This window comes from Talpa europaea (genome assembly GCF_964194135.1).
Source record: "Talpa europaea genome assembly, chromosome: 3".
In the NCBI taxonomy this organism is placed as follows: Eukaryota; Metazoa; Chordata; class Mammalia; order Eulipotyphla; family Talpidae; genus Talpa; species Talpa europaea.
The window spans coordinates 93588189-93612341 of record NC_140069.1 but is presented as its reverse complement, the minus strand read 5'-3'; the positions used below and the strand labels follow the sequence as shown (position 1 = coordinate 93612341).

General features: G+C 36.2%; 1 protein-coding gene across 14 annotated transcripts in view; it reads right to left on the bottom strand.

The window, feature by feature from the left end:
• HDAC9 (histone deacetylase 9) overlaps nt 1-24153 on the bottom strand; it is a gene marked incomplete at both ends in the record, with an annotated part of 409639 nt that overhangs the window by 346892 nt on the left and 38594 nt on the right. For 8 of the 14 annotated variants that reach the window (XM_084230512.1, XM_084230511.1, XM_084230509.1 and 5 more), the window contains one exon: nt 8625-8740. In XM_084230512.1, coding sequence (XP_084086638.1) covers nt 8625-8740 — 116 coding nt within the window. Of the gene's footprint in view, nt 1-8624; nt 8741-21134; nt 21267-24153 lie in introns of all 14 variants that reach the window. The other 6 variants (XM_084230504.1, XM_084230510.1, XM_084230517.1 and 3 more) reach the window with 1 other exon arrangement.

Here is a 24153-nt window from a genome sequence, read left to right as displayed (position 1 = left end):
AACGTGGAAAATTCACCACTTTGAGTCACACATAAGGTTCATTCAAGGTTGTATCTGTTTCTCACAGCACTGATATTTGACATGCACTATGGGACTTTGCAAAAAGGTTATATTTATTTCCCAAACAGAACTTCTGTGACACTGTCCCTCCTATGACAGGAAACACATCTATACTAAATGGGGGAAGAAATACTGATAGGAGAACATGGGTTGTTCACATGGACTTTCACTAAAATAAAGGGATTTGGGGTTTTTCTCACTTGGGATTTCAAAACTCTGTAGTTTAGTATAGAAATTGGGTGACTCCCTTTCCTATGATAGTATAGAGAAGGTTCTGGATAAAGTAGTTTTGTTCAAGGTGATTTTATTACAACATTAATGAGAAAAATAACAATCCCTGTTATTTTGAATGTGAGACCTCATTTGAGGAACCGCTTTTGATGCATATCATTTTGCTAATGTCACAGTTCCTAAGAACCTATCGATGAAGTTAAGTGGTATTATACTGTATTGACTTTCAGCACCTACCATATACCAAGCTCTGTGTATTATTCTTCACAGGCACTTTCCAGTTATCATTATGCTTAGGAAACTGAGCGATTTCTTTAATTCTGGTTCACAGTGGGTTGATCAATAATACTTTTAAACTGATCAATGCTTTAAGATTTGTAGACAGTGTTGCTGCATAAACTACCTGAGTGTTCTGCAGTTATCACTGAAAGATTCGAGAACCATAAACAAAAAAATATGGAGAGGAGGAAATCTTTAGAGAGAAGAAGAAGAAGCAAACTCAGACCTTAAAACTTACAGGGAAGAATAAAAGCATGCAACTAGGAGCCAACTACCTACGCATGAGAAGAATGAATGCCTTGATAACTTTATAGTCATGAGGATCTTCAAGTCACAGATACAATTCCTGAGGAAGCAAGGAAAGCCTTGAGTCCCCCAAGTCTTTTGGGTATAGTTGGCTCTTCCCAGAAAAACTAATTGGTATAGATAGTATCCTATCATAGAAATTCAGGGATTTGGGGTTTGCTTAATTTATCTCTTCCAATCACAAGTTGGTAAAAAGGCACAGCATTTGCATAAACTTCCAGTGGCTAGAATCACAAATGACTTAGCAGACATGAGAAAATGTTTCCCTCAAAAAAAAAAATCTTTGAAAATAACTACTCAAATTTGATTTTTTGATAGGAACTGCCTTTCTGTTCCAGGTTAATGTTTCTTAGTAAGAAGTTGGAGCTTTATTTTCCAGCCAGTGGTGTGCAGACACACTGGAAAGCCAGATGACATGGTGGTGAAAGGCACCATTTCACGGACACATTGAAGGAGCCTGCCCAGTATTCTTGCAAGACTGGAAGATTACCAGACACAGGTATTGTGGTGAGCTTACAAATATTTTCAGGCAAAGCTCAGATTTTCCAGGAAGCAGTTTTGAACCTGATCCAGTCCTTAAATCAGTAATGTGCTAAGATGTCAACAATTCACAGTTTAGAACTTGGAGAAGATGGTTTTAATCTAAAGACTTTACAGAATCAGGAACTACTGCTGTACTTAGATAAAATAGAAATGCTAACTGTATAAATTGCTATAACTTAACATTCACAAAATAATTAATGAGTTATATTAGTAAACTAGAATAATTAATTAAGTTGGATTAAAGGTAGTAAGAGTATAAAGACACCTTATACCATGCTGATTCACATGCTAGTCAGGGGCACAGAATAGTAGAAGACTAACTCTGATGATTTGTAATAATTGCTGAAATTAGAGTAGGGTTAAAAAACTTCCATGGCATAAAGCAGGGTGTCAATTTTAAACCAAGCTTTGATGGCTAACTAGCATTTCACCAAAAAGAGCATGATGTTGGCAAGAAGGACATAAACTGAGCCAGGTGTTGGGGCAGGGAAGATCTGCTCACATTTTAATGATGACCTTCAAATTGTGTGACCTTCAAATTTTAATTGTGTTTTTTATCAACAAGGTAATTTCAAACCTATTTTATGGATAATACTTGCCATTCAGATGCATAAAAAACCTCAACATTCTGTCTGTTGACAGAGCTATTTATTTAGCCATCAAAATCAAGAAGCTACTAGTTTTAATTAAAATTTTCAAAGTTTCTCACAAAATGGACATTGGCAAAAATTATAAAAATGAACAAAAAAGTCAAATGCTATGGGTATTTACAAGTGCAGAAACCTCACACATTATACATGGGACTACATATATGCACAGCAATTCTGGTGAGCGATTCAACACTACATGACAAAATAATTACACTATACACCGTGGACCAGCAATTCTTTTTTAGGCAGATATATCTTCACGGAATTCTCTCATTAAATTTTAGGTTGACGTCTGCAGATATATATTGAAGCATTTTTTGGTGATGGGTGAGAACTGAAGGCCATTGGGGCATCAACTAGCAAATGGATAGGTAAATGTAATTGTGCCCACACATATTGTTATGGCAATTAAAAGCAGCCTGTTAGGTATATGTATCCATATATGAAAGTGGAATGAGAGTGATACCAATATGCCCTTTACGCCCCCTAAAATTTATGAACACAAAGCAAAAAATAGGTATGATATAAGAACCCACACAAGAAAAAATACAGGGGAGAATGTCTATTGGGCAAGGAAAATTGACATGGAAACAGGAGACACAGAAAAATGAAAGGAGGAAGCAAGGAGGTGGAAGGAAGGGAGCAAGAGAGGGAGAGAAGAAGGATGCGTTCTCAGGAAGACAAAGAAGTCAACTGATGAATTTTGACAGAATACTAGTTACAAAAGTAACTAAGTTGTGTACTTCTTAAGAAGTTCATGGAAAAGAATGCATTCAGAATTATCAATTTACAGCACATTCAAAATTAGTTACGATTTGCATGAGTAACAGAAAAAGACTATAGATATCCACAGAGTTTTGGTGAAAAACAGATTGGACTGGAAAAAAGTTGGTCTAATGCCTTACACTTGAGTGCTACCAATCCCTGGCTTATGACTCTGGGCAGCAGATTCTTCTCTGGACTTCAGATTCTTCAGGCTAAGACAAAAGTATGTCTGATTAACTCTATCAGGTAACATGTGTTTCTGCAGAACTGCATCCCAGAAGATATGCTTGTGAGCCTCAATCTGTTTTGGTTTTAAAACATCTCAAATCCCCAAATCTCAACTATCTCAAGAGTCAAAATTAAAAAAAAAAAATTGCTTAATCATTTAATGTTTGCCCATGGCTTTCATAGTATTTTCATGGTAGTACTTTTTTTTTCTATTCTTTTATCTGACAGTTGAAAGGAAATAAAAATCTCCACATAATGAAGAAGTTATAGGGAGGAAAATCTCTCTTAAGTTTGCATTTTGACTGGACATCCAAGAATGATTACTATAAATGGTTGGGAGACCCCCAAAAAAATAATTTAACTGGGCTTCCTTTGCATTTAAAGGCATTGATATTTTAAAAGTCTTGCTTTACAATATTGACTCATGCTATTCCTACTAAATGATTCTTCTGTCATAGCAACCTCCTTTCCCTGAGGAGGGGTAAAGTGTTTTATTTGCTGCCATCTAAAACCATAGCTCTACACCCACTCAGAAGTGAGTGTAACATTTACAATAAATGTCACAACAGCTATTATGAAACAATAGGCAGATGAGTCATGTGAGATTGGGGCAAAACAAGTGACATTTGAGATGATTTTAGAGCACTTAACCTTATTATTATTAGAATCCTTTCTAAGCAATCATTTATATCTGCTGGAAAAAAATATTAAAAAAAAAAAAGCATAGCAGAGCCAGCCACTAATGTTCAACTAGAAATAAACCAGCTGCTTGGCTCCTGTTATGTTATCAAATAAATCTACTGAATCTAAATTAATAGTGTTGATATCCATGGACACATATTTGAACCCACAAGCTCATAGTATTAGTAATAAAGTAACTAGATAGGTAAAGACATCTTTGACTGGAGTTGGAAATAGAAACTTCTGAGGTTTCAGTTCTCCAATCAAGTTTACAAATGAGTAAAACCAAGTAGCTCCAACAATTTGAGTTCAAGACTGAGCATATGCAAGAAATAGAAGAAATAAAGCAGAAGTGGTCAGAGCAGATGGAGACTCACTCTCACTTGAGAGTTGTTGGCTTGAAGACAAATATGCTAATAAGTTTTCCCTACTAGGAGTCAGTATTGATAACAAAAACAAAAAATGAACTTATTTCACACTTCACAATTTACCACCCCCGTTCAAAACACTGATTTCCTTACAACAAAGCTGTTGGATAAGTATGGCTGTCTCCTAGATAAGGAACAACAGGTTTGGGGCCAGTTTAGCAACTTAAGTAATGACAACAAAGTAGCTTAGTTTTGAAGCCAGGTTCCCAAGGAGCTTCCTTAATGGAAGACCCATATATTTGAATACACTGTGCTATTTTCTGAGCCTGGATTTATGAATAAACTCTCCTCCTACTTCATTCTTAACCTTTATTTTAAATTATGCATATAAATTACAAGACAGAAAATTTCTTGTTGTTTGCCTAGGCCTCAGGATCTTTAAATGAAGTCTTACTTTCTTCTATCCTAAGCAGTAAAAAGTAATAGAATCCAAGTTATTTACCCAGGCTCTGAAAGAATTAAGTGACAGGCTTTCTACTTACAGGTCACAGAATAAAGAGCTCTTTCAAATGAACACTGTCATACTATTTTAAAATGAAAACTCACCTGTGTTGCTTAAGCAGATATGATTAAATAAGGCTATTTTGTAAATGGTGAAGTATACAACTAAATTCATTTTTCATTGTATAATCAATGATGTAAATTGTTTGTTTCCCCTGAGCATTTCAGTTGCTGTAAAACTACATGTTATTAATTTTAGAAGATACATGTAAAGGTCATACTAAATTCTCAATGATTTTTAATCAAGAATTGGCTGGATTTTTTTTTTCCTTTTCTGTAGTTTAGATGAATACACATAGTGTAACAAAGCTAGGATATCAATTTGCTGACAGTTTGAGTCTGAATTCTGCTGTCTCTTCATCTCTTCAGTATGAGTTACACTGCAGACCTCTGTAAATGCAATGCAGCAGAAAACCACATGTTAGCCATCAGGGTTGAATTTTTTGTTCTGGGCCATGGAGAGGCTACCCATCAGTGCATAAAGGTCTGTCCACCTGGCCTTTTGGATCATAGTTCAGGCACACAATTAATTCATTATGAGGTAAGCCACTGCTTGCTTTTGAACTAGTCTTTCCAACTTTGGAGGTGAATGTCCTGTCACTGACCTGAAGAAATACCTCTACTCTTTCAAACTCCATTAAATCACATTTCCTTCTGTTTTTTTTTTTTTTTTTTAATGGTGGGGGTAGGAAAAAGGAAAGGTTTGTAGTGACAGAAATGTTCAACAATTAACTGAAAAGTTAGAACATTTAAGCAGATAATTGTGAAAGGAAAGATTTTAGGAATTTAAAACATTGTAAGCAAACCCTAATTTACATTCTCCATTGTATGTATTTTGAAATTTAAAGATATGGGCATACAATCTAGAGCACAATATAAAAATTTTAAAGAAAACTATTTCACATTATCCATTTATCTCTAATCTCACACACATATATTTCTTGTTTCTTTACATTGTACTAAATACTACACACATACATGCTTTTATAATGAAGGAATACATGTACCTTCCTTTGCAATAAGGGGCCACATTACTCCCCTTCCTTTCTCTTGGGAGATAAACCACTATGTTAAATTTTGTGTTCATCACTCCCTTGCCTTTTAAAAATATATTTTTACTACATATGTTTTACACATCAAAATACTCCACTCCTCTTTCTGAACATAATAAAATATTATCAAGCTGCAATTGGTCTTCTGTATCTTTTGCAACACTAATGATGCATTTCTAAGAACCATACATGCTATGAATATATTTTTGTGTGTCAATTTCATTTTTAAAGGTGACAAATTCATCAAAAATTATAACCCAGATCCTTTTCTACAATTATGGATAATTAAATTGCTCAAACTGAGAGGAAATGGCAACCTAAAAGAATTTTAAAATTTTGTTGACTGTGTTGTTCTTGTCATGGTAATGGATTACAATGTTCCAGAAAAAAGACCAATATTGATATATAATTGCATTAACAGAAATACAATGTTTATAAAAAAAAATAGTTCATGAATACTACGTATATTATAGTCACAAATATATGGGGAAGTATTTATTCTACCGGGTATCATGTTTTAGGAAGGATAGTGAAAAAAAGAGGATGAGGGACAAAATGATGGTCAAAAATAAGAAATAGATGAAGGACCTGGAGATAATATGGAGGCCCGAACTGTTATTTGCAAGTAGCTAAAAGGCAGTCAGAAGAGTTCTTTTTGGAAAGTTGAAGGAAATATTTGAAATCTAGAATGAAAATATATTCCACAAGGGAGGACTTACTTTTTTTTTTTCTAGACACCTAAGATCATTATAAATTTGTGGTACTTCAAACCAAATTAAAAGTTCGGGTGATGTGAATTTGGGCTCCACCACTCCATGCAAGAGCTCGCCTCTGGGTTTCCCTGGTGGCGCAGCGGGTTGAGCACCACGCTGTGTAGCTGTCTGCAGCCTCTTCAGCACCGGTTGGATTCCTGGCCAGCCGGGAGAAACCCACATGGTACGGCAGACCTATCCTGTCTCCCCCGTTACTCCCTTCAGCAGTGTCTTCGGTCTGTCTGCCTGTTCTGTTCCCTGCTCTGTTTCTGGTGAACCCTCCAGTGCATCTGGCCTGTACCCCAGTTCTTGTATAAATAAATAAATCTTAAAAAAAAAAGTAAAGAGCTAGCCTCTGAGGGAGAGATTCTTTCTTTGTCCGGTTCCCATGAAGACACCTCTCGGGGGGAAGGGATGGGATGAGACTCACCAATGCAGCATAGATATGGGCCTTGGGGATCTTGCCTTAGTGTTTAAAGGGTCTAATAATCTCTTATCCTCCTTCCTCAGTACTGGGTGTTGTCTTTTATCTCCTGGGTTTTGTGAGATCCTGAAAACCCAAACTTATAACTCAAGTACACAATATCCTCAGGGTAAAAGTAACTTCACTGGTTTTCATTCTCAGCTTACCAAGGTTAACCTCTGGGTTTCTGCATTCAATTATATTTTGACCTGATAATTTTAAAATTTATAAATAACTGCTTCTTGATATTTTCACTAAGGTCAAGTGTAAAATTTATAACTAATTTATTGTAAATATGCTTATGTATATGTGAGAGTGAAATTATAGACACAGATTTAAGCATAATGTACAGGAGACATTTCTGTAAAACAGGTTAACTGTTCAAAATCAACTGGCTTGTCTCAGGAGACAATGAAGTGAATTTCCTATAATGAGATGTGTTCTAGTAGAAGTTTGATTCATCACATATAAGGAAAGCTACATATGTGATCCAAGAATCAGAGATTTGATCTGCCCCTTTCTGCATCAAAGAACTATGATTCTATAAAATACAAAGAAGCATTTCACAGTTATATATAAGAAGTTATGGACCAGCTTTCCTTGCATAGAGCAGTGACTGGTAAGGAGGTCTTGTTACGATAGGAAAGAAAAACTTAAAATTTCAGTGTGTAGATGGTGAATTGAAAGCAGTAGATTCTATAAATTAACTGTTGCCTTTGCTTAGCCTAATACAGACTACATAGACAAATTCTTGTTGTCCCCACACTTATTTTCCTCTTAATTTTCTATCACTGATTTTAATAAGTCATGTGCTAGAAAAAGCAAATGCTATTAATGTTGATTACATACAATCAGAGAATAAGAAATTGTGTTCTTTTAAAGACCAATTTCCCTGAATTGCTCATTCTTCAAGGACAGAGTTCATATTTTATTCATCTTTATATCCCCTATTACCAGGCAAAATGACTTGCACATAGTAGGTCCTCAATAAATACCTAATCTTTGCCCCTCAATTATAATAGTCTATTTTTTATTACTGTTCAGCTCAAAATGATAAAACACACCTTGCTAGGCTATCCTTTTTTTAAAAAAAAATTATTTATTTATTTTGTGGAAGAACTGGGGTACAGGCCAGATGTGTGGGGGAGGGGTGAGAGGATTCACCAGAGACAGAGTGAGGAGCACAGCAGTGGATTTACTGAAATACACTGCTCAGGGGAGCAGTGGGTGAGAAAGGAGAGGTCTGCTGTGCCATATGTGGTTCAGCTCCCTGGCCTGGGATTGAACTCAGACTGTTGAGGTGATATTGCTGAGACTTAATTCCTAGGCCAGCAAGAAGGTCCTACTAGGCAATTCTTTGAGAGGTTTTCATAAAATTTTTACTTACTGATAGGCCTATAGACTATCAGAATGATCAAAAAGAAGGATAACTGAGATGCACAACTGTTGGGCAGTGTATACTCAACATCACTAATTTTATCTGAGGATTACATTTTAGTATACTTCAGTCCTGATTATTGTCCAATCTTCATAAATAAGATCAAGTTTACTCAAATCCACACATTATAAACGTGTAAGAAAAATAAGAACAGATGGCTTTAAGCTTCAATTTAGAAACATCACTTTGTTTTAGGGATCTAATAGAGGATTTAACTTTAAAAGAACCAAAATAATAAGAGTCTTACCTCAGCATGAGGATTAGGTGGCAAAACTGAAGTCTCACTTTCGGTAACATTTCCAGTTGGCCCATTGTTTGGTGAACTGGGCCCAGATCCAGGAGAACTGCTACTGACTGAGGATTCTGAAAAATATTATGAAGTACAAATATATTCATAAAAATCTTACACACTTTAATTACATGGCAAATAATATAGCACACTGAACACTGTATTCCCTCCACCATGTGAATGACAAATACTATCTAACCAAATAATAAAAAGGACTGTGAAAATTTTTGGAAACTTTCTGAATTTTCATACCACTTTTTCTTTTTTTTATTTCCACTGCTAGAAGTACAACATAATATTCAATAGTTCCTAGAGAATTAAAATAGAGAACTTCATGATGAGGAAACCAAGTAAAGAAGGGAATTTTCTTTTACTTACCGTTGTGCTACTGTAAAAATAACAAAAATTTAGAAAATGGGCTTTCATAGTTATATATAAAAATATGTCCTCATCACATGAGGCACAGAGTCATTCCTATTGCAGGTGAAAAAGAACATTTATAGCTTGTTATAAATTGTACTTTACTTGATTTACTAAGGCTGTATCTTATTTACAGCACCTCTTAGTCAAAGATTTTTGAAGAAAATAAAATAGAATGGAAATCTCAAAATGGTACATCTTGTAACTTTAACTCACCCAATTTATTTCCCAGAAGACAAGTTGCCTGAAATTAATATATTTTTTTAAAAATGCCCACTAGTTTCCTTTCCATCCCTTAAAAATTGTAAAGGAGCTCTCCAAACAGAAAAAAAAAAAGTTAGTAAAAGAAGTCTGGGGATTGCAGAAAGAAGCAGAACAAAGAAATGGGTTAAATGGGGTAAAAAGGTAAATATAGTACACCATTATACAACTTGTGCAAAAATGAAACTTTTCCTTTTAAGCCCAGGAAGAAGACAAGGATGCCCACTTCATCGCTTTGTTTAATTTAGTATTAGAGGTTTTATCTAGCACAAGCAGACAACTGGAGTAAAATGAATGCAAGTTGGAAATGAAGAAGTGAACCTATTGTGATTTGGAGATGATATGATACAGTACATAGAAATCTCTGAAGACTCCACCAAACTTTTAAAAACAATGCTCAGCAATTCAGCAATGCGAGAGGTTACAAAATCGATGCACAAAAATCTGTTGGAATTTTATATGGTATGTTAAATTTCAAACATCAATATACAAGAAACTTATTTTAATAAAAATAAGTTAATACAGATTATTCAATTAATCTTTCACCTTTGATATCAAATTCACAAGCATTTCAATTTATGGAGTTAATGCACTTATTAAAATAGCTAATTAACAGAAATATAAAGTTCCAATTTCTAAAAATATAAGTAAGAGAGGTCATCTTATCAAGCCTTGGTAAATTATTTATTGAACTCCAATTAAGTTCTTTTCACCTACTACAAATTCATTGAACATTTTTATACGCATCTCATCCTTATAGCTTGTTAATTCAAGTCTGCACAAAGGATCTTGCCTTGTATTAGTAATTTTTCTTTTTACCTCATGAATTTTATTATCCATACTCTCCTCCAATTAAAGATAAAGCATTTCTCTATCTTTTTTCTCTCCATTGCTAACATATTCACTTTTATCCCTGATCCCATTTCTAGAATTTGCTTTGTTAATTCTTTGATTTTTATTTATAATTTTTTACATCGTTGCTCATTTTTGTACAGTTTGATTTCTCTTAGGTGTTGCCCCCTAAAATTCCCACCACCAAGACACCTGTGAACCATTCCTATAGACTCTTGCAATTGTCCCTCCCATTTTGATAGCTCTCCCTTTCCCTCTCCTGCTGAATTTCTCTGTTAGTTTGCTTGATAGTTTTTTTTTTTCTGATCCTTTGTATGGTTTACCTATGTTCCTCCAATAAGTAAAACCATCCAATATTTTTTTCTTTTTCTTTCTGTCAATTATCGAGTCTTCATGCCTTCCTTATACATAGGAGCCATCCCTCTAGTCTGAAAGCATACTCATGTCTACTCATCCATCAAGATTCCTGGTAATCTGTCTTATTCATTAGTGACTATAACTGCTTGCCCAAACTAACTTTGACATTTTCCTTTCTACAGTAACATTCTCCACATTCAAGTCTGTCTTTCTATCTCTTTCGCTTGTCCTCTTTTAACCAATTCTTAAATGTAGACATTCACCTAAAGGTTTTTTGCCTTATCCCTCTCCTCCTTCCTTGTCAAAAGCAAAAACAAAGCAACACCTCAATATTATGAGACCGAATTCTTTTCTAAGAAAAATACTCTCATGAAACTTACATTTCTTGCCTTTATAGCTCATAAATTCTGATCTGAGTCCCTTTGGAATGCTGGACATTCTTAACTTCCCTTCACCTGTATATTAAATTCAATGTATTCCAATATTAAATGTGCCCTGCTTATCACTCTCTTTCAAGTCATTTTCACTCCCTTCCTTTCCCCAAATTGAATCCGTTACTAGGTTCTTTCATTTTGTTTTTCACATGATCTGCCATCTATTTTGACTATAATCATTTTCATTTAAGCCCTCAGTCTTCATTATTCTTTCATAGTCTATAGAAAGCCTGCTAATATTTCTTTTTTAAAAAAAGATTTATTTTATTTATTTATATATACAAGAGCTGGGGTATAGGACAGAGGTTCAGAGGGGCAGTGAGAAGATTCATCAGAGCAGAGCAGGGAACACAAGTGGATTGACTGAAATACACTGCTGAGGGGAGCAGGGGTGAGACAGGAGAGGTCTGCTGTGCCATGTGGGTTGCTCCTGGCTGGGAATCAAACTCATGCTGTAGCGGCTGGCAATAGCTTGATAGTGCTGAGTCTTAACACCTTGTGACGCAAGGGAGGCCCTCTGCTACTATTTCTGAGTTGCTACAGAGTCTTTCAAACCTCTCCTCCCAAATATTGCCAGAACAAAAATTAGGAGACAACTTTCACAATAGTCCTCTGCTCAAAAATGGAGCCTAACATTATTTCCTTTTGTTATCATTTCTATACTCTACATTAAGTGAAATTTAAATAATTTATTCTGCTGAAAGGTGCCACTTTCCCATTTTACGCTTTTCTACCCTCCTTTTTCTCCACCTACTTCACTGCAGGTCTGATCCCACCTCTAACTTAGCTCAAAGTTTGAATCATATACATTCTGTCTCCCAGAGAATAGAAACTCCCAATTTGTAGGCTATATTGTTTGCCCTCCCTTAGAAAACATGTAGCTTTCAAATTTCTACTATAAATATTTCTGTACTCAGCTGTACAGTGCTAACAGAAAGAATACAGATCGTAGATAGAATTTTGATCCTACTAGCGTAGGATTTCATCAAGCCATTGTAATTTACAATTCTTAAACATATCTAGCTCAATGCCATTCTTCCTATGTATGTTACTTACAATTTGATTAATCTGCTTTTTTATATGTGTATGTTTCTTGCTTACTTTCCTTTTAATCAAGGAAAAATAAATTTAAAAATCCCTTCCAGTTGATAAGACTAAGTACAGATTTCTATTGTTGTGTTAATGTCTCATTTCCATATACTGTCTTTTTTTTTCAAAAAAATAGATTTTCTTGACTATTCTGTCTTGCTAATTAAAAAAAATATTTTTATGTGATATCCGGACAAAATTATTTCCTTATGTAGAAATTGCTGATATGTATTAGGAAACAAATATTGCATGAGGTGAGATTTTGTAAGAACACTGAGAAAATGTCCAAGAAGAAATATTGCTAAGTAGAGTTTGAAGAATTGTTCATGAAATGGGGACAGCAGAGTGGGAAAGAGTGGAGAAGACACACAGGAACAAGGAGGTGCTTAAGGCTTAAATGTTAAAAGAAAATGGCTTTTTGGGTGGAGGAGCAGAAAACACTTGAATTTGGAAAATATGTTAAATGGTGCCCATGTCAATTAATAGGAAGAGAGGTGGCATGGAGTTGTAAAAACAATCACTTCAACTTATGAAATAGGAAAAAAGATTCAGAGATAAGAGAAGAAGAGCAATGCTTATTTGATACTATGGTGGTCTCTGACTCACTAGCAAACATAATTAGTATTGAGAATCAAGGAAAGCTCATCCAAACTAGATGAAAGCTGGCAGAGAAAGGTGAAGAAATCTGTGTGTCTGATAATTCAGACCTTCCAAAAACATTTAAGGTAAGGGTAACATACTGCTTTAAAATATCTACCAAAACATTCATTGTACCAACTCACTGACCAAAATTGTGTATCTATAATGCACAAATCCCTCTTTGGATATACATCATTTCCTCTGATGAAAAGGTGAGTCTTTATCTTGCAAAATTAGGATGAGAAAAATATGGTATTTCAAAAGTAAAGAAACAAACTAAACTAACAAAGCATAACTCTTATAAGTGAAAATCATTTTTCAGAGAGATACTGCACTAAAATCCATTGCAATTTGGTTAAAAAGTATAACTGATCATGGAAGAAAGGTTATGATCAAGAAATGAGAGTAACAGAAAAATATAAATGAGCACTTGGGATAAATATGGCCTTAGAAATTAAGATTCTAAGACAAATACATAGCAATGTTTATGTTTTTCTGTTTTCTTCAAGTTTTTCTATAAGGAGGGAATATATTCTCTCCAATAAGAAAAGCCACCTCTATCTATTTACATTATTTTTTACATTCATTGAAAGAGATTCACTTTTCAAATCTACCCCAAGGAACTCTAGAATGAAAGCTTAAGAATCTTACTTACTTAAATACAATAATGTATTTCAAACAAAAGTCTGTAGTTCCAAATTCAGGTAGAATTCAATTGGTCTGAGTTAGCAATTATATATGATATTAAAGAAGTTTGGTTCCTGGAGGGCAGAGCAACATGGCGGCGAGGAGACGCTGTGAGTAAGATCTCCCATTAAAAAAAGTTAATAGGGAGGAAAAGCGGCAGGTCCCAGTGAGAACTGGGACACGGAAGATAAACGGACGACTCCAGCAAACTGCCCAAAGAAGAAAGTTGCCATAAAAGAGGACCAGAAGGGAGGGAAGCGCAGAACCCTGCTCGCCTCCCCCACCCACAAACTCGGCACTCTCCGACCGGCAGAGAGGAGGGAAACAACAAACCGAAACGGCCAACAAAAAAAACGGACGCAGCAAGTGGGACTGTGAGTGGAAAGGAACTATTTCAGCCACCACACCCCGTGAACGGGAGCTGAGGCGAACCCTGCAGGATCCCCCGCGGAGGTGAGCTCCAGGCGCCATTAAAGAGAGCCCCGCCCCCCAGGAGGAGACCAGCACCAGCACACAGCCCCGGCCGCCCGGTAAGCTTGCGGAAAGTGGCGCGGATTCGGACAGGATCTCAGCTGCCCAGGTCCCCGCGCCTGCGACCTAGGCTTGCGGGGAGACAGCGGAGGCCCTCCCTGAGTGAGCAGGTACAAGGCGCCCAGGCAGGGGAGCGGGATTCAAAAGGCGCCATTCCCGCGCCACTGATCTGGGCTACAGCCCGCGTCCTGGAACTGAGGGCTTTGGAACTGAGACCCGGGGCACGAAATTAGGGGCGTGGGTTCCCCACGACGGTGGGGCACAAGGCAGACACAGCACCCCAAAGCCGTTGAGGTGTACCCTACCATCCCCGCTCTGCTCCCTATCCCACGGGGTGGAAAATCAGCTCCCCAAGGGCTCTAGGAGAGATCTCTGGTGCCACCTAGCGACTTGAAGCCAGCAGAGGCTCCTGAAGGAGCTAGTGGCCAGCTGGGGAGTTAGCCCACACCGGGCCCCTTCTGAACAAGTAGTCTGAGCCCACAGGGAGAGCGAGCACCCACAGCCGGGGCAGACCAGGCGCGCAGAAGAGTGTGCCTGAGACCAGACGCGCAGGGAGTGTGTCCCACATCACCATTTTAGAACAGGGACATTTCTTCAGCAAAGACTACCTGCAGAAGGCTTCCTCAGGAGCCAGAGATGAGCGGGGGAAGTTCGCCCACGCCAGACCCCCTCTGGCCTGCAGTCCAAGCCCAGAGGGGAGCAGGAACCCACCGCCGGGGCAGACCAGGCGCACAGGGGAGTGTGTCCTCACATCGGCATTTTAGAAAGGGACCTTTCTCCAGGAAAGACTGCTTGAAACTGACAGATGACTCCTGGAGGAACCAGAGGGGAACAGAGAAGCCCACCCAAGATGCCGGCCAGTCCCAACAACACAGTGTCCCAACACATACGGCAAATTAGAAAACAGACAGTAGGGAGGAGAAGAACCACACGCAACCTAGCAACTCTCCAGAGAAAAAGCACACCACAAAAAGAAAGCCAGCCCCCAGATTGCAAAGACAATAACTTGGAAGAATTTCTGAGCCTTCCAGAAAGAGAATTTAAAATTGCCGTGATTAAAAAACTGACAGAAGTCATAAAGGAAAACAATGATAAGGGAAAAATAATCAACGATCAGAAGAATGCAATTGAGTCCCTAGAGAGGGAAAACAATGGTCAGAAGAAAGAAATTGAGTCCCTAAAGAGGGAAGTAAAAGAAATGCAGGAGATCAAAGAATTAATGGAAGAACTAAAGAATTCTGGGAAAAGCAATGAAAGCAGAATAGATGAAATGGAAGAATGAATAAGTAATCTTGAAAACACAGAAATAAAAAGAACCAAAACAGAAAAGGAAAGAGAAGTACGAAGGAAAAAGAACGAAGAAAGACTTCGGGAACTATCTGACTCCATGAGGAAAGGAAATATAAGAGTTATAGGAATACCAGAAGGAGAGGAGAGAGATGTAGGAACAGAGAAAATATTCAAAGAGATAATTGAAGAGAACTTCCCAAATGTGAAGAAGGAGCTGAAAATTGATATACAAGAAGCAAGAAGAACACCAAACTTCCACGACGAAAGGAAAAATACAGCAAGACACATAATAGTAAAGCTCCCAAGAATCCAGGACAAGGAAAAAATAATGAAGCTGGCAAGAGGGAAGAAACAGATAACATTCAAAGGAAAACCAATCAGGCTGACATCAGACTTCTCCGAAGAAACACTACGGGCAAGGAGAGAGTGGAGGGACATAGTCAACAGACTCCAAGAAAACAGATGCCAACCAAGAATACTCTATCCCGCAAAGCTCTCCTTCCTCTTTGAAGAAAGAATATGGACCTTCCCAGACAAACAGAAACTCCGGAATTTCATTGCAACTAAACCCCCACTCCAAAAAATACTACAAGGAGTCCTAAAGCCAGAACCTCAGAGGGACGAATAACAATGAAAGAAGGCCAAAAAAAAAAAAAGTTATTAAAAGAATAAATAAATAAAATCAAAGGAAAGACAAACACAATGGCAAATACAGATGTTAACATATCAATATTAACTCTAAATGTAAATGGAATGAACTCTTCAATAAAAAGACACAGAGTTGCAGCCTGGATTAAGAAACAAAACCCAACCTTTTGCTGTCTCCAGGAAACACATTTAGCTACAAAAGATAAAAATAGGCTCAAAGTTAAAGGATGGAAAACAATCCTACAAGCAAATGGACCAAAAAAGAAAGCAGGAACAGCTATACTTATATCAGATAAAACAGATTTCAAACTCAAAATGATAAAAAGAGACCCCAGTGGTCACTACATTATGATCAAGGGGACAATACTTCAAGAAGAAATAACACTCATTAACATATACTCACCAAACGAAGGAGCACCAAAATATATCAGACAACTGTTATCCTCTCTGAAAACAGACATCAGAGAAAACACATATGTAGTGGGAGACTTCAACACACCACTATCAACAATGGATAGATCAACAAGACAAAAAATAAGTAAAGAAACCAAAGCTCTAAATAAGGACCTAGAGCAATTGGGCTTAACAGACCTCTATAGAACACTAAACCCCCAAAAAACGGAGTACACATTTTTCTCAAGTGCACACGGATCATTCTCTAGGATCGATCACATACTGGGGCACAAGACAAACATCAACAGATACACCAAGATTGAAATCATATCAACCATCTTTTCTGACCATGAAGGCATCAAACTAGAAATAAACCATAAAAAGAAGGCAAGGAACTTTCCTACCTCATGGAGATTAAAAACCACACTACTGGAAGACCATTGGACTGATGAGGAGATCAAAGAAGAAATTAAAAAATTCTTTGAATTGAACGACAAGGAGGACACCAATATCCTAAATGTATGGGATGCAGCAAAAGCAGTAATAAGAGGAAAATATATAGCAATAGAAGCTCACATCAAGAAACAAGAAAGAACGCAAAGAAACAACCTAATCTCAAAGCTCAAAGATCTAGAAAAAGAACAACAAAAAAACCCCAAAACCAGTAGAAGAAAAGAAATAATAAAAACCAAAGCAGAAATAAATGAAATTGAAACTAAAAAAACAATCCAAAAGATCAATGAAACCAAGAGCTGGTTCTTTGAAAAAATCAATAAAATAGACAAACCCCTAGCCAGGCTCACAAAGGAAAAAAGGGAGAAAGCACAAATAAACAGGATCATCAATGAAAGAGGAGAAATCACAACGGACACAGCAGAAATCAAAAGAATAATCAGTAACTACTATGAACAGTTATATGGAAACAAGTTTAACAATCTAGAGGAGATGGACAAATTCCTACAACTCTACAATCACCCAAAGCTAGATAAAGAAGAAATAGAACACCTAAACAGACCAATTACAATTAGAGAAATTGAAATGGTAATCAAAAACCTCCCCAAAAACAAAAGCCCAGGACCGGATGGATTTACAAATGAATTCTACCAAACATTCAGAGATGAATTAGTGCCTATCCTTCACAAACTCTTCCAAAAAATTGAGAAGGAAGGGACAATACCAAACACGTTTTATGAAGCCAACATTACACTAATACCAAAACCGAACAAGGACAACACAAAAAAGGAAAACTACAGGCCAATCTCCCTAATGAACACTGATGCAAAAATCCTCAATAAAATTTTAGCTATCAGAATCCAACAATGTATCCATAAGATAATTTACCACGACCAAGTTGGATTCATTCCAGGGGCACAAGGATGGTTTAACATCCGAAAATCAATCAACGTTATCCAACACATCAACAAAAAGAAATATAAAAACCATATGATAATATCAATAGATGCTGAGAAAGCTTTCGACAAAGTGCAACACCCATTCATGATAAAAGCCCTTGAAATTCTTGGGATACAAGGAACATACCTCAACATCATAAAGGCCATCTATGACAAGCCAACAGCCAGTATCATTCTCAATGGTGAAAAACTGAAAGCAATTCCATTAAGATCTGGAACAAGACAAGGATGTCCACTCTCACCATTGCTTTTCAATATAATACTGGAAGTCCTAGCCAGGGCAATAAGACAAGAGAAAGACATCCAAGGAATCCAAATAGGAAAAGAAGAAGTCAAACTATCACTATTTGCAGACGATATGATATTATACATAGAGAACCCCAAAAACTCCACAGAAAAGCTAATTCAACTCATCAATCAGTTCAGTAAAGTGGCAGGATACAAAATCAACACGCAAAAGTCAGTAGCCTTCCTATACACAAACAATAAATCTGAAGAAGAAGAAATCAAAAAGACCATCCCTTTTGTTATTGAAACAAAAAAAATCAAATATTTGGGAATAAATCTAACAAAAGAGGTAAAGGACCTATACAAAGAAAACTATAAAACACTGTTAAAAGAAATAGAAAAAGACACAAAGAAATGGAGAGACATCCCCTGCTCATGGATTGGAAGAATAAACATTATTAAAATGGCCATCCTACCAAAAGCAATATACAGATTCAATGCTATTCCAATCAAAATTTCAATGTCATTCTTCAAAGAAATAGAACAATTATTGATGAAATTCATATGGAATCACAAAAAACCCCGAATAGCCAAAGCTCTCCTGAAAAAAAAAGAAGGGAATGGAGGCATCACACTCCCAGACTTCAAACTCTACTACAAAGCCATAATCATCAAAACTGCATGGTATTGGAACAAGAACAGACATACAGACCAATGGAATCGAATAGAAAATCCAGAAATAAACCCACAGATTTATGGTCAACTAATCTTTGACAAAGGTGCAAAGAATATGTATTGGAGCAAAGAAAGTTTGTTCAATAAATGGTGCTGGGAAAACTGGGTCGCTACATGCAAAAGAATGAAGCTTGACCACCACCTCATACCATACACAAAAATCAACTCAAAATGGATTAAAGAACTAGACATAAGACCTGAAACCATAAAATATATAGAAGGAAATATAGGTGAAACACTACATGATTTGCACATCAAAGACATCTTTACAGACACATCACCCAAAGCAGTGATAGTGAAGGCAAAGATAAACAGCTGGGACTACATCAAATTAAAGAGCTTTTGCACAGCAAAAGAGACAATAACAAAAACAAAGAGAAACCCCACCAACTGGGAGAACATTTTTGCACCCAACACTAATGATAAAGGACTGATCACAAAAATCTGCAAAGAGCTGATGAGACTCAACAACAACAAAGAAAATAATCCGGTCAAAAAATGGGCAGAAGAGCTTAAAAGAAACTTCTCTGAAGAGGAAATGCAAATGGCCAACAGGCATATGAAAAAATGTTCAACATCACTTGTCATCAGGGAAATGCAAATCAAAACTACCATGAGATACCATCTTACACCAGTGAGAATGGCACATATTAAAAAAACTAGCAACAACAAATGTTGGCGAGGGTGTGGAGAAAAAGGAACTCTTCTGCACTGTTGGTGGGAGTGCAAACTGCTCCAACCACTGTGGAAAGCTGTGTGGAGATTTCTGGACCTACTAAACATAGAGCTTCCATATGATCCAGCAATTCCACTCCTAGGTATTTACCCAAAGGACACAGAAACATCAATTCCAAAGAACACCTGCACCCCTATGTTTATAGCAGCACTGTTTACAATAGCTAAGCTTTGGAAACAACCCAAATGCCCAAAAATAGATGACTGGATCAAGAAGATGTGGTACATATATACCATGGAATATTACTCAGCATTCAAAAAAGATAAACACATGCAATTTGCAGCAACATGGATGGCGCTGGAAGGGATCATGCTCAGCGAAATAAGCCAAAAAGAAAAAGAAAAATACCGGATGGTCTCACTCATAGCAGGAATCTAGAAAACTTAAATAAGGGACCAGGAAAATGAATAACTATAAGAAAGTGAAAATCAAAATCAACAAAAAACTATGAACCAGAGACACTTTTAGGGGGGCGGGGGCGGGAGGGGAGGGATTGGGGTCAGAATGGGGGGGCTGCAATTGTATGGGGAATATAACAATAAAATTTATAAAAAAAATATATGATATTAAATAATTTTATGCAATTTATTAAACATTTCTTAGCCCTCAAGAAACAATTTTCCATTTAATCATTAATACTTTTTCTTTAGATAAGCATATTAATTTGTCAGGATTGAACAGCGGACTATTTTTTTTCCTTAAATACCTGTAAAACCTCTAAATGACAGTAGTATTCTGTACCTTCCCATCTCACCTCTACCATCTTCCCCATATTGTCTCCCAAAACAGACACCTGCCTTGTCAAAGAAGACATAGCATAGGCAATAAATAACTTTTTTAAAAAAATGTTGAGTGTAAGAGTGGATCAGAAATAATGTAAACTGACTACATTGGCTATAAGCCCAATTCTCCTTGAGGATGGAGAAAAACAGTTGCGCATTATCACCTCTTATTGATGCAATCAAATAAAATGAATAGATAAAATGTATAGCTCTAAGAAGGTATTCAGTAAACAGTAGTCAGTATTATTATTTTGTCTAGACATTTTGGGTCTTTTATCCCCAGGACTTCTCTAATTGCAGACCAGGTACAACTGGGACTAAGAGACTTTGTAAGACATCATGTTGAATTTCCTAACCTGTTCACCCCACTACTACCCAGGCAGCTAAAAAAATAAGAACTCTTCCATTTGAGACTAGTGAAAATGACAGTTTCTTTCCCTTTATAAAAGGCAATATATCCCCCCTCCTGCCATAAGTCCCAGTTCACTAGTAAACACATAAAGTCATTTATGAGTTCTGTAAATTTGTTGAAAAGTCAAGGTTTTGCTGTTCCACATAGCTTAATTTTCCCAGATGTATTTTGTACATTCATGTCTGAGTATGGGGGAAGTGTTCTTCTTGGACCTCCCTCTGCTCATTTCCGATCAAATTTCATTAAAAGTTATATTCTCCTGGTTGGCATTCCCAAAATGGACTGCCTGTTTCTGAAAAGATTAAGGTGAGCTTTGGCGTTTCCTAGTTATACATAGATTGACACATAGTTCTGTTTTTTTCATTCATTTCCTGTTCAACACAGTTGATGAATGCATGGCAAGGTTCATTGAACTAATTGTGAGTTTTCAATATAATTTCCTTATAAGAAATGTTTCTTCTCAAAATAACTTTTATATGCAGCAGGCATATTTATTCTAAACTATTATTTTTTCAGTCCTACTACCAACATTTGTTAGTGTGTCTGCCCAATCCTCAATTACCTGTCACCTCAAACATTCGCTTCTTGAATGAAGTGACAACATTTCCATCCTTCCGCCTGAGTAAGGGGCTGCTTCTCCTCTCTGCCACTTTCTGTTTTAACCTGGACCGCACCTTCAAGTTGGGCTCAGAGGCTGGGGATTGAGACAAAGAAAATAGATAAAAATTAAAAAATAGAGAGCCATTTGCTTCTGTATATATGAAAAACGGCTCACCTTTTTCTTGGTCCCTTCTCATCTCAAGTTAAAACCCCAAGCATGTAAATAGGCATTGACTTTAAATTAATTAAATAAACACAGATGATAATTATTTTTATGAACCATGTGAAATGCTTTTTTTTTTTTTACTTATTTTAAATGTGAAAGTGGAAAGGAGTAAAAATATAAATTTTCTCTTCTTTTTATCTAGCAGAAATAGGATTTTTAATGGGGAGTCAAATTACTAAATATATTTGGTTTAGAATAAGATTTATTATATTTCTTTGTCAGATCTCTTAAATCTTTCAAGAGCAAAACTCAATAACCACAAAAACAGTAGCTTAATGTGATATTTGAGACTCTAAGCTTATTTCTTACATGAAGACACCACTGTAGTATATAATTTATGCCTAATCCTGACCTCTTGAATATTTCTTTATCAGTTGTTTCTAATCTGAAACTCTAAGAAAATATACTTATTATAAAAATACCAAACAAACTAGAATCATTACAAATAAATCTTTCTATGCACTGAATATACAGTTAACCAGAAAGGAAGTATAACCAAATCTTAGAATTGAAATTTCTGCATTAGTTCATATGTTCCAAAATATACATTATTCATACATGTGTTATTTCTTTGATGAAACTATTCTAAGTAGTGCTACTCTATAATTACTCATTATTTATTAGGCTTTTATGTAACTATATTTCAGAAGAATGGAAACACTGGATTGGGCCCCTGTAGTAGGAATTGATGATGATAACGGTGGTGGTGATAGAGATGATATTCATGATGAAGAGGTTTATGGAAAGGATGTTTCTGACACAACTAACATTTAAATAATGCTGGCTATGTTCCACTACTATTCTAAATGCTTTGTCAGTATTAGTTGGTTTAACCATAACAACATCCATAGGGGATAGATACTATTTATACCTGATTATATCAATGAAGAAATCAAAACACTGAAAGAGGGTAAGTAACTTGCCCAAAGTCACATACATAAAAGGGGATGAAGCCAGTTCTGTAACCAGGTAGTCTAGTTCAAGTCTATTCTTACTAAAAATACTGTTCCTCCACCTTATGTGTGAGCACTGAATAATCATAAAACTGTTTTTTCCAAATGAAGAATTATTAATCATGTACATCAGATACAATGTTAAAATGGAACTAGAATGTTTGACTAGAGAAATATTTTCTTTGAGACAATTTTATATTTTTGCTAGAGTACAAGGATATTAAAATTGGTACTTTTCTTTCTCAGTTTTTTTTTAGACTTCAAATATCTATACTTTAGTATTTTCTTTTTCTCTCCTGTGAAATATTAAGTTGGACTTAGAATCCTTGCATTCTAGGGTTTTTTGGAACTGGCTGGGCAAAATAGGAACTTGAAATACTCAGTTACAAATAAATAAAGCAAGGTTGATTTTTGTTGTTGTTGTTGAATACCTAATTTTATATCTGATAATACTGAAAAAGGAAAAAAAAACAGGGTCATCCAAATATTGTAAAAGTAGAAAATGGGTGGGTATGGGCAGAGTTTGGTACAGGGAATAGGAAATTCAGTATAGTAGAGACCTCAAGTATATCATTTTCTGGGCCTCACACCTTTAGGCAAAAAAACATGAGAAGAATTAAGTTTCTTTTCAGACCGTCCAGGAGTGGCCAACTACCTTATCTTAGAGAAGAAGTTTGAATTTTAATTATTAGCATCCAAATGACCCAGGATTAAAGGGAGAAAATGGTACTGCTTAATTTATTTAGATTTGTTTCCCTGTTTATACTTACTTTAAAATTCCTTTAAAATAACCAATTTCATTCTCTAAAAAGGTATTATTTAATACACATATTTATCTAAAGCCTAGAAAGGAATAAATGAGGAATCACTATGTGCTAATTCTATTGGTATTCTATTGGTATCTATTGGTATTGTATTGGTAGCCTTGTTTATAATCCTAAAAAAAAATCCCAGATTCTCAATCTTAGAACTAGACTGGACGTTGTGATGAAACTAATGGATTAAAAGCTGCAGAGTGCCTGTTGAGAAAGAATAAATCAATTCATTAATCATTTCAAAAGACAGAGTAGTGAAAGCACTATGTCTTCAATGAGAAGATGTAGCGTTGAGTTCACATGCACCACATCCGAGCTATGGGATTTTCATTGTAGATGACTGCATTCTACGCCTGACTCTTAACTTGTGAAACATGACATCTAACACTTCCTTGCTTCATAGAATTGAGGCCACCTGATTAGGTACCTAAGAGTAAATATGCAAATCTGGGTCAATGCAAATAGGAAGAAAAGATTTACAGTATTTTTATTATTGTTATTATGGCTGAAAGTTACACAGCTATGAATGAAAGAGCCAGCACTGGGTCCCCGGTCTCCCAATTCTCAATCCAGTCCTCCCCCCTCTCCTGGTATATCACACCAGCTGGGGCTGAGTTTCTACAATCAAGACAAAAATGTGCCAACGGCTTGGAAAAACAGCATATGCCATTTAAATATACTACATGAAACCTAGAATTCTACAAGTTATTAAAAAATGATTTTTTTTCAGGTTGGCAGAAAGCTTTCAATCCTATGTTTGAGAATGGGTTGGATATACAGCTATCACAGTTCTTTCAATGGTCAGCATAAAAGAGTGAACACCAAAAATAGGAATGAGTGTTAGTCTCTCTGGTCTTGCATCTATCTACTACTAAAACTAATAACCTTGAATAATTTATAATCTCACTGAGAGTTAGTTTATTCATGCAAATCATCTAGGATGATACTTTTGCAAAGCATGGAGTCCAAGAGATGTGAATTTCAATG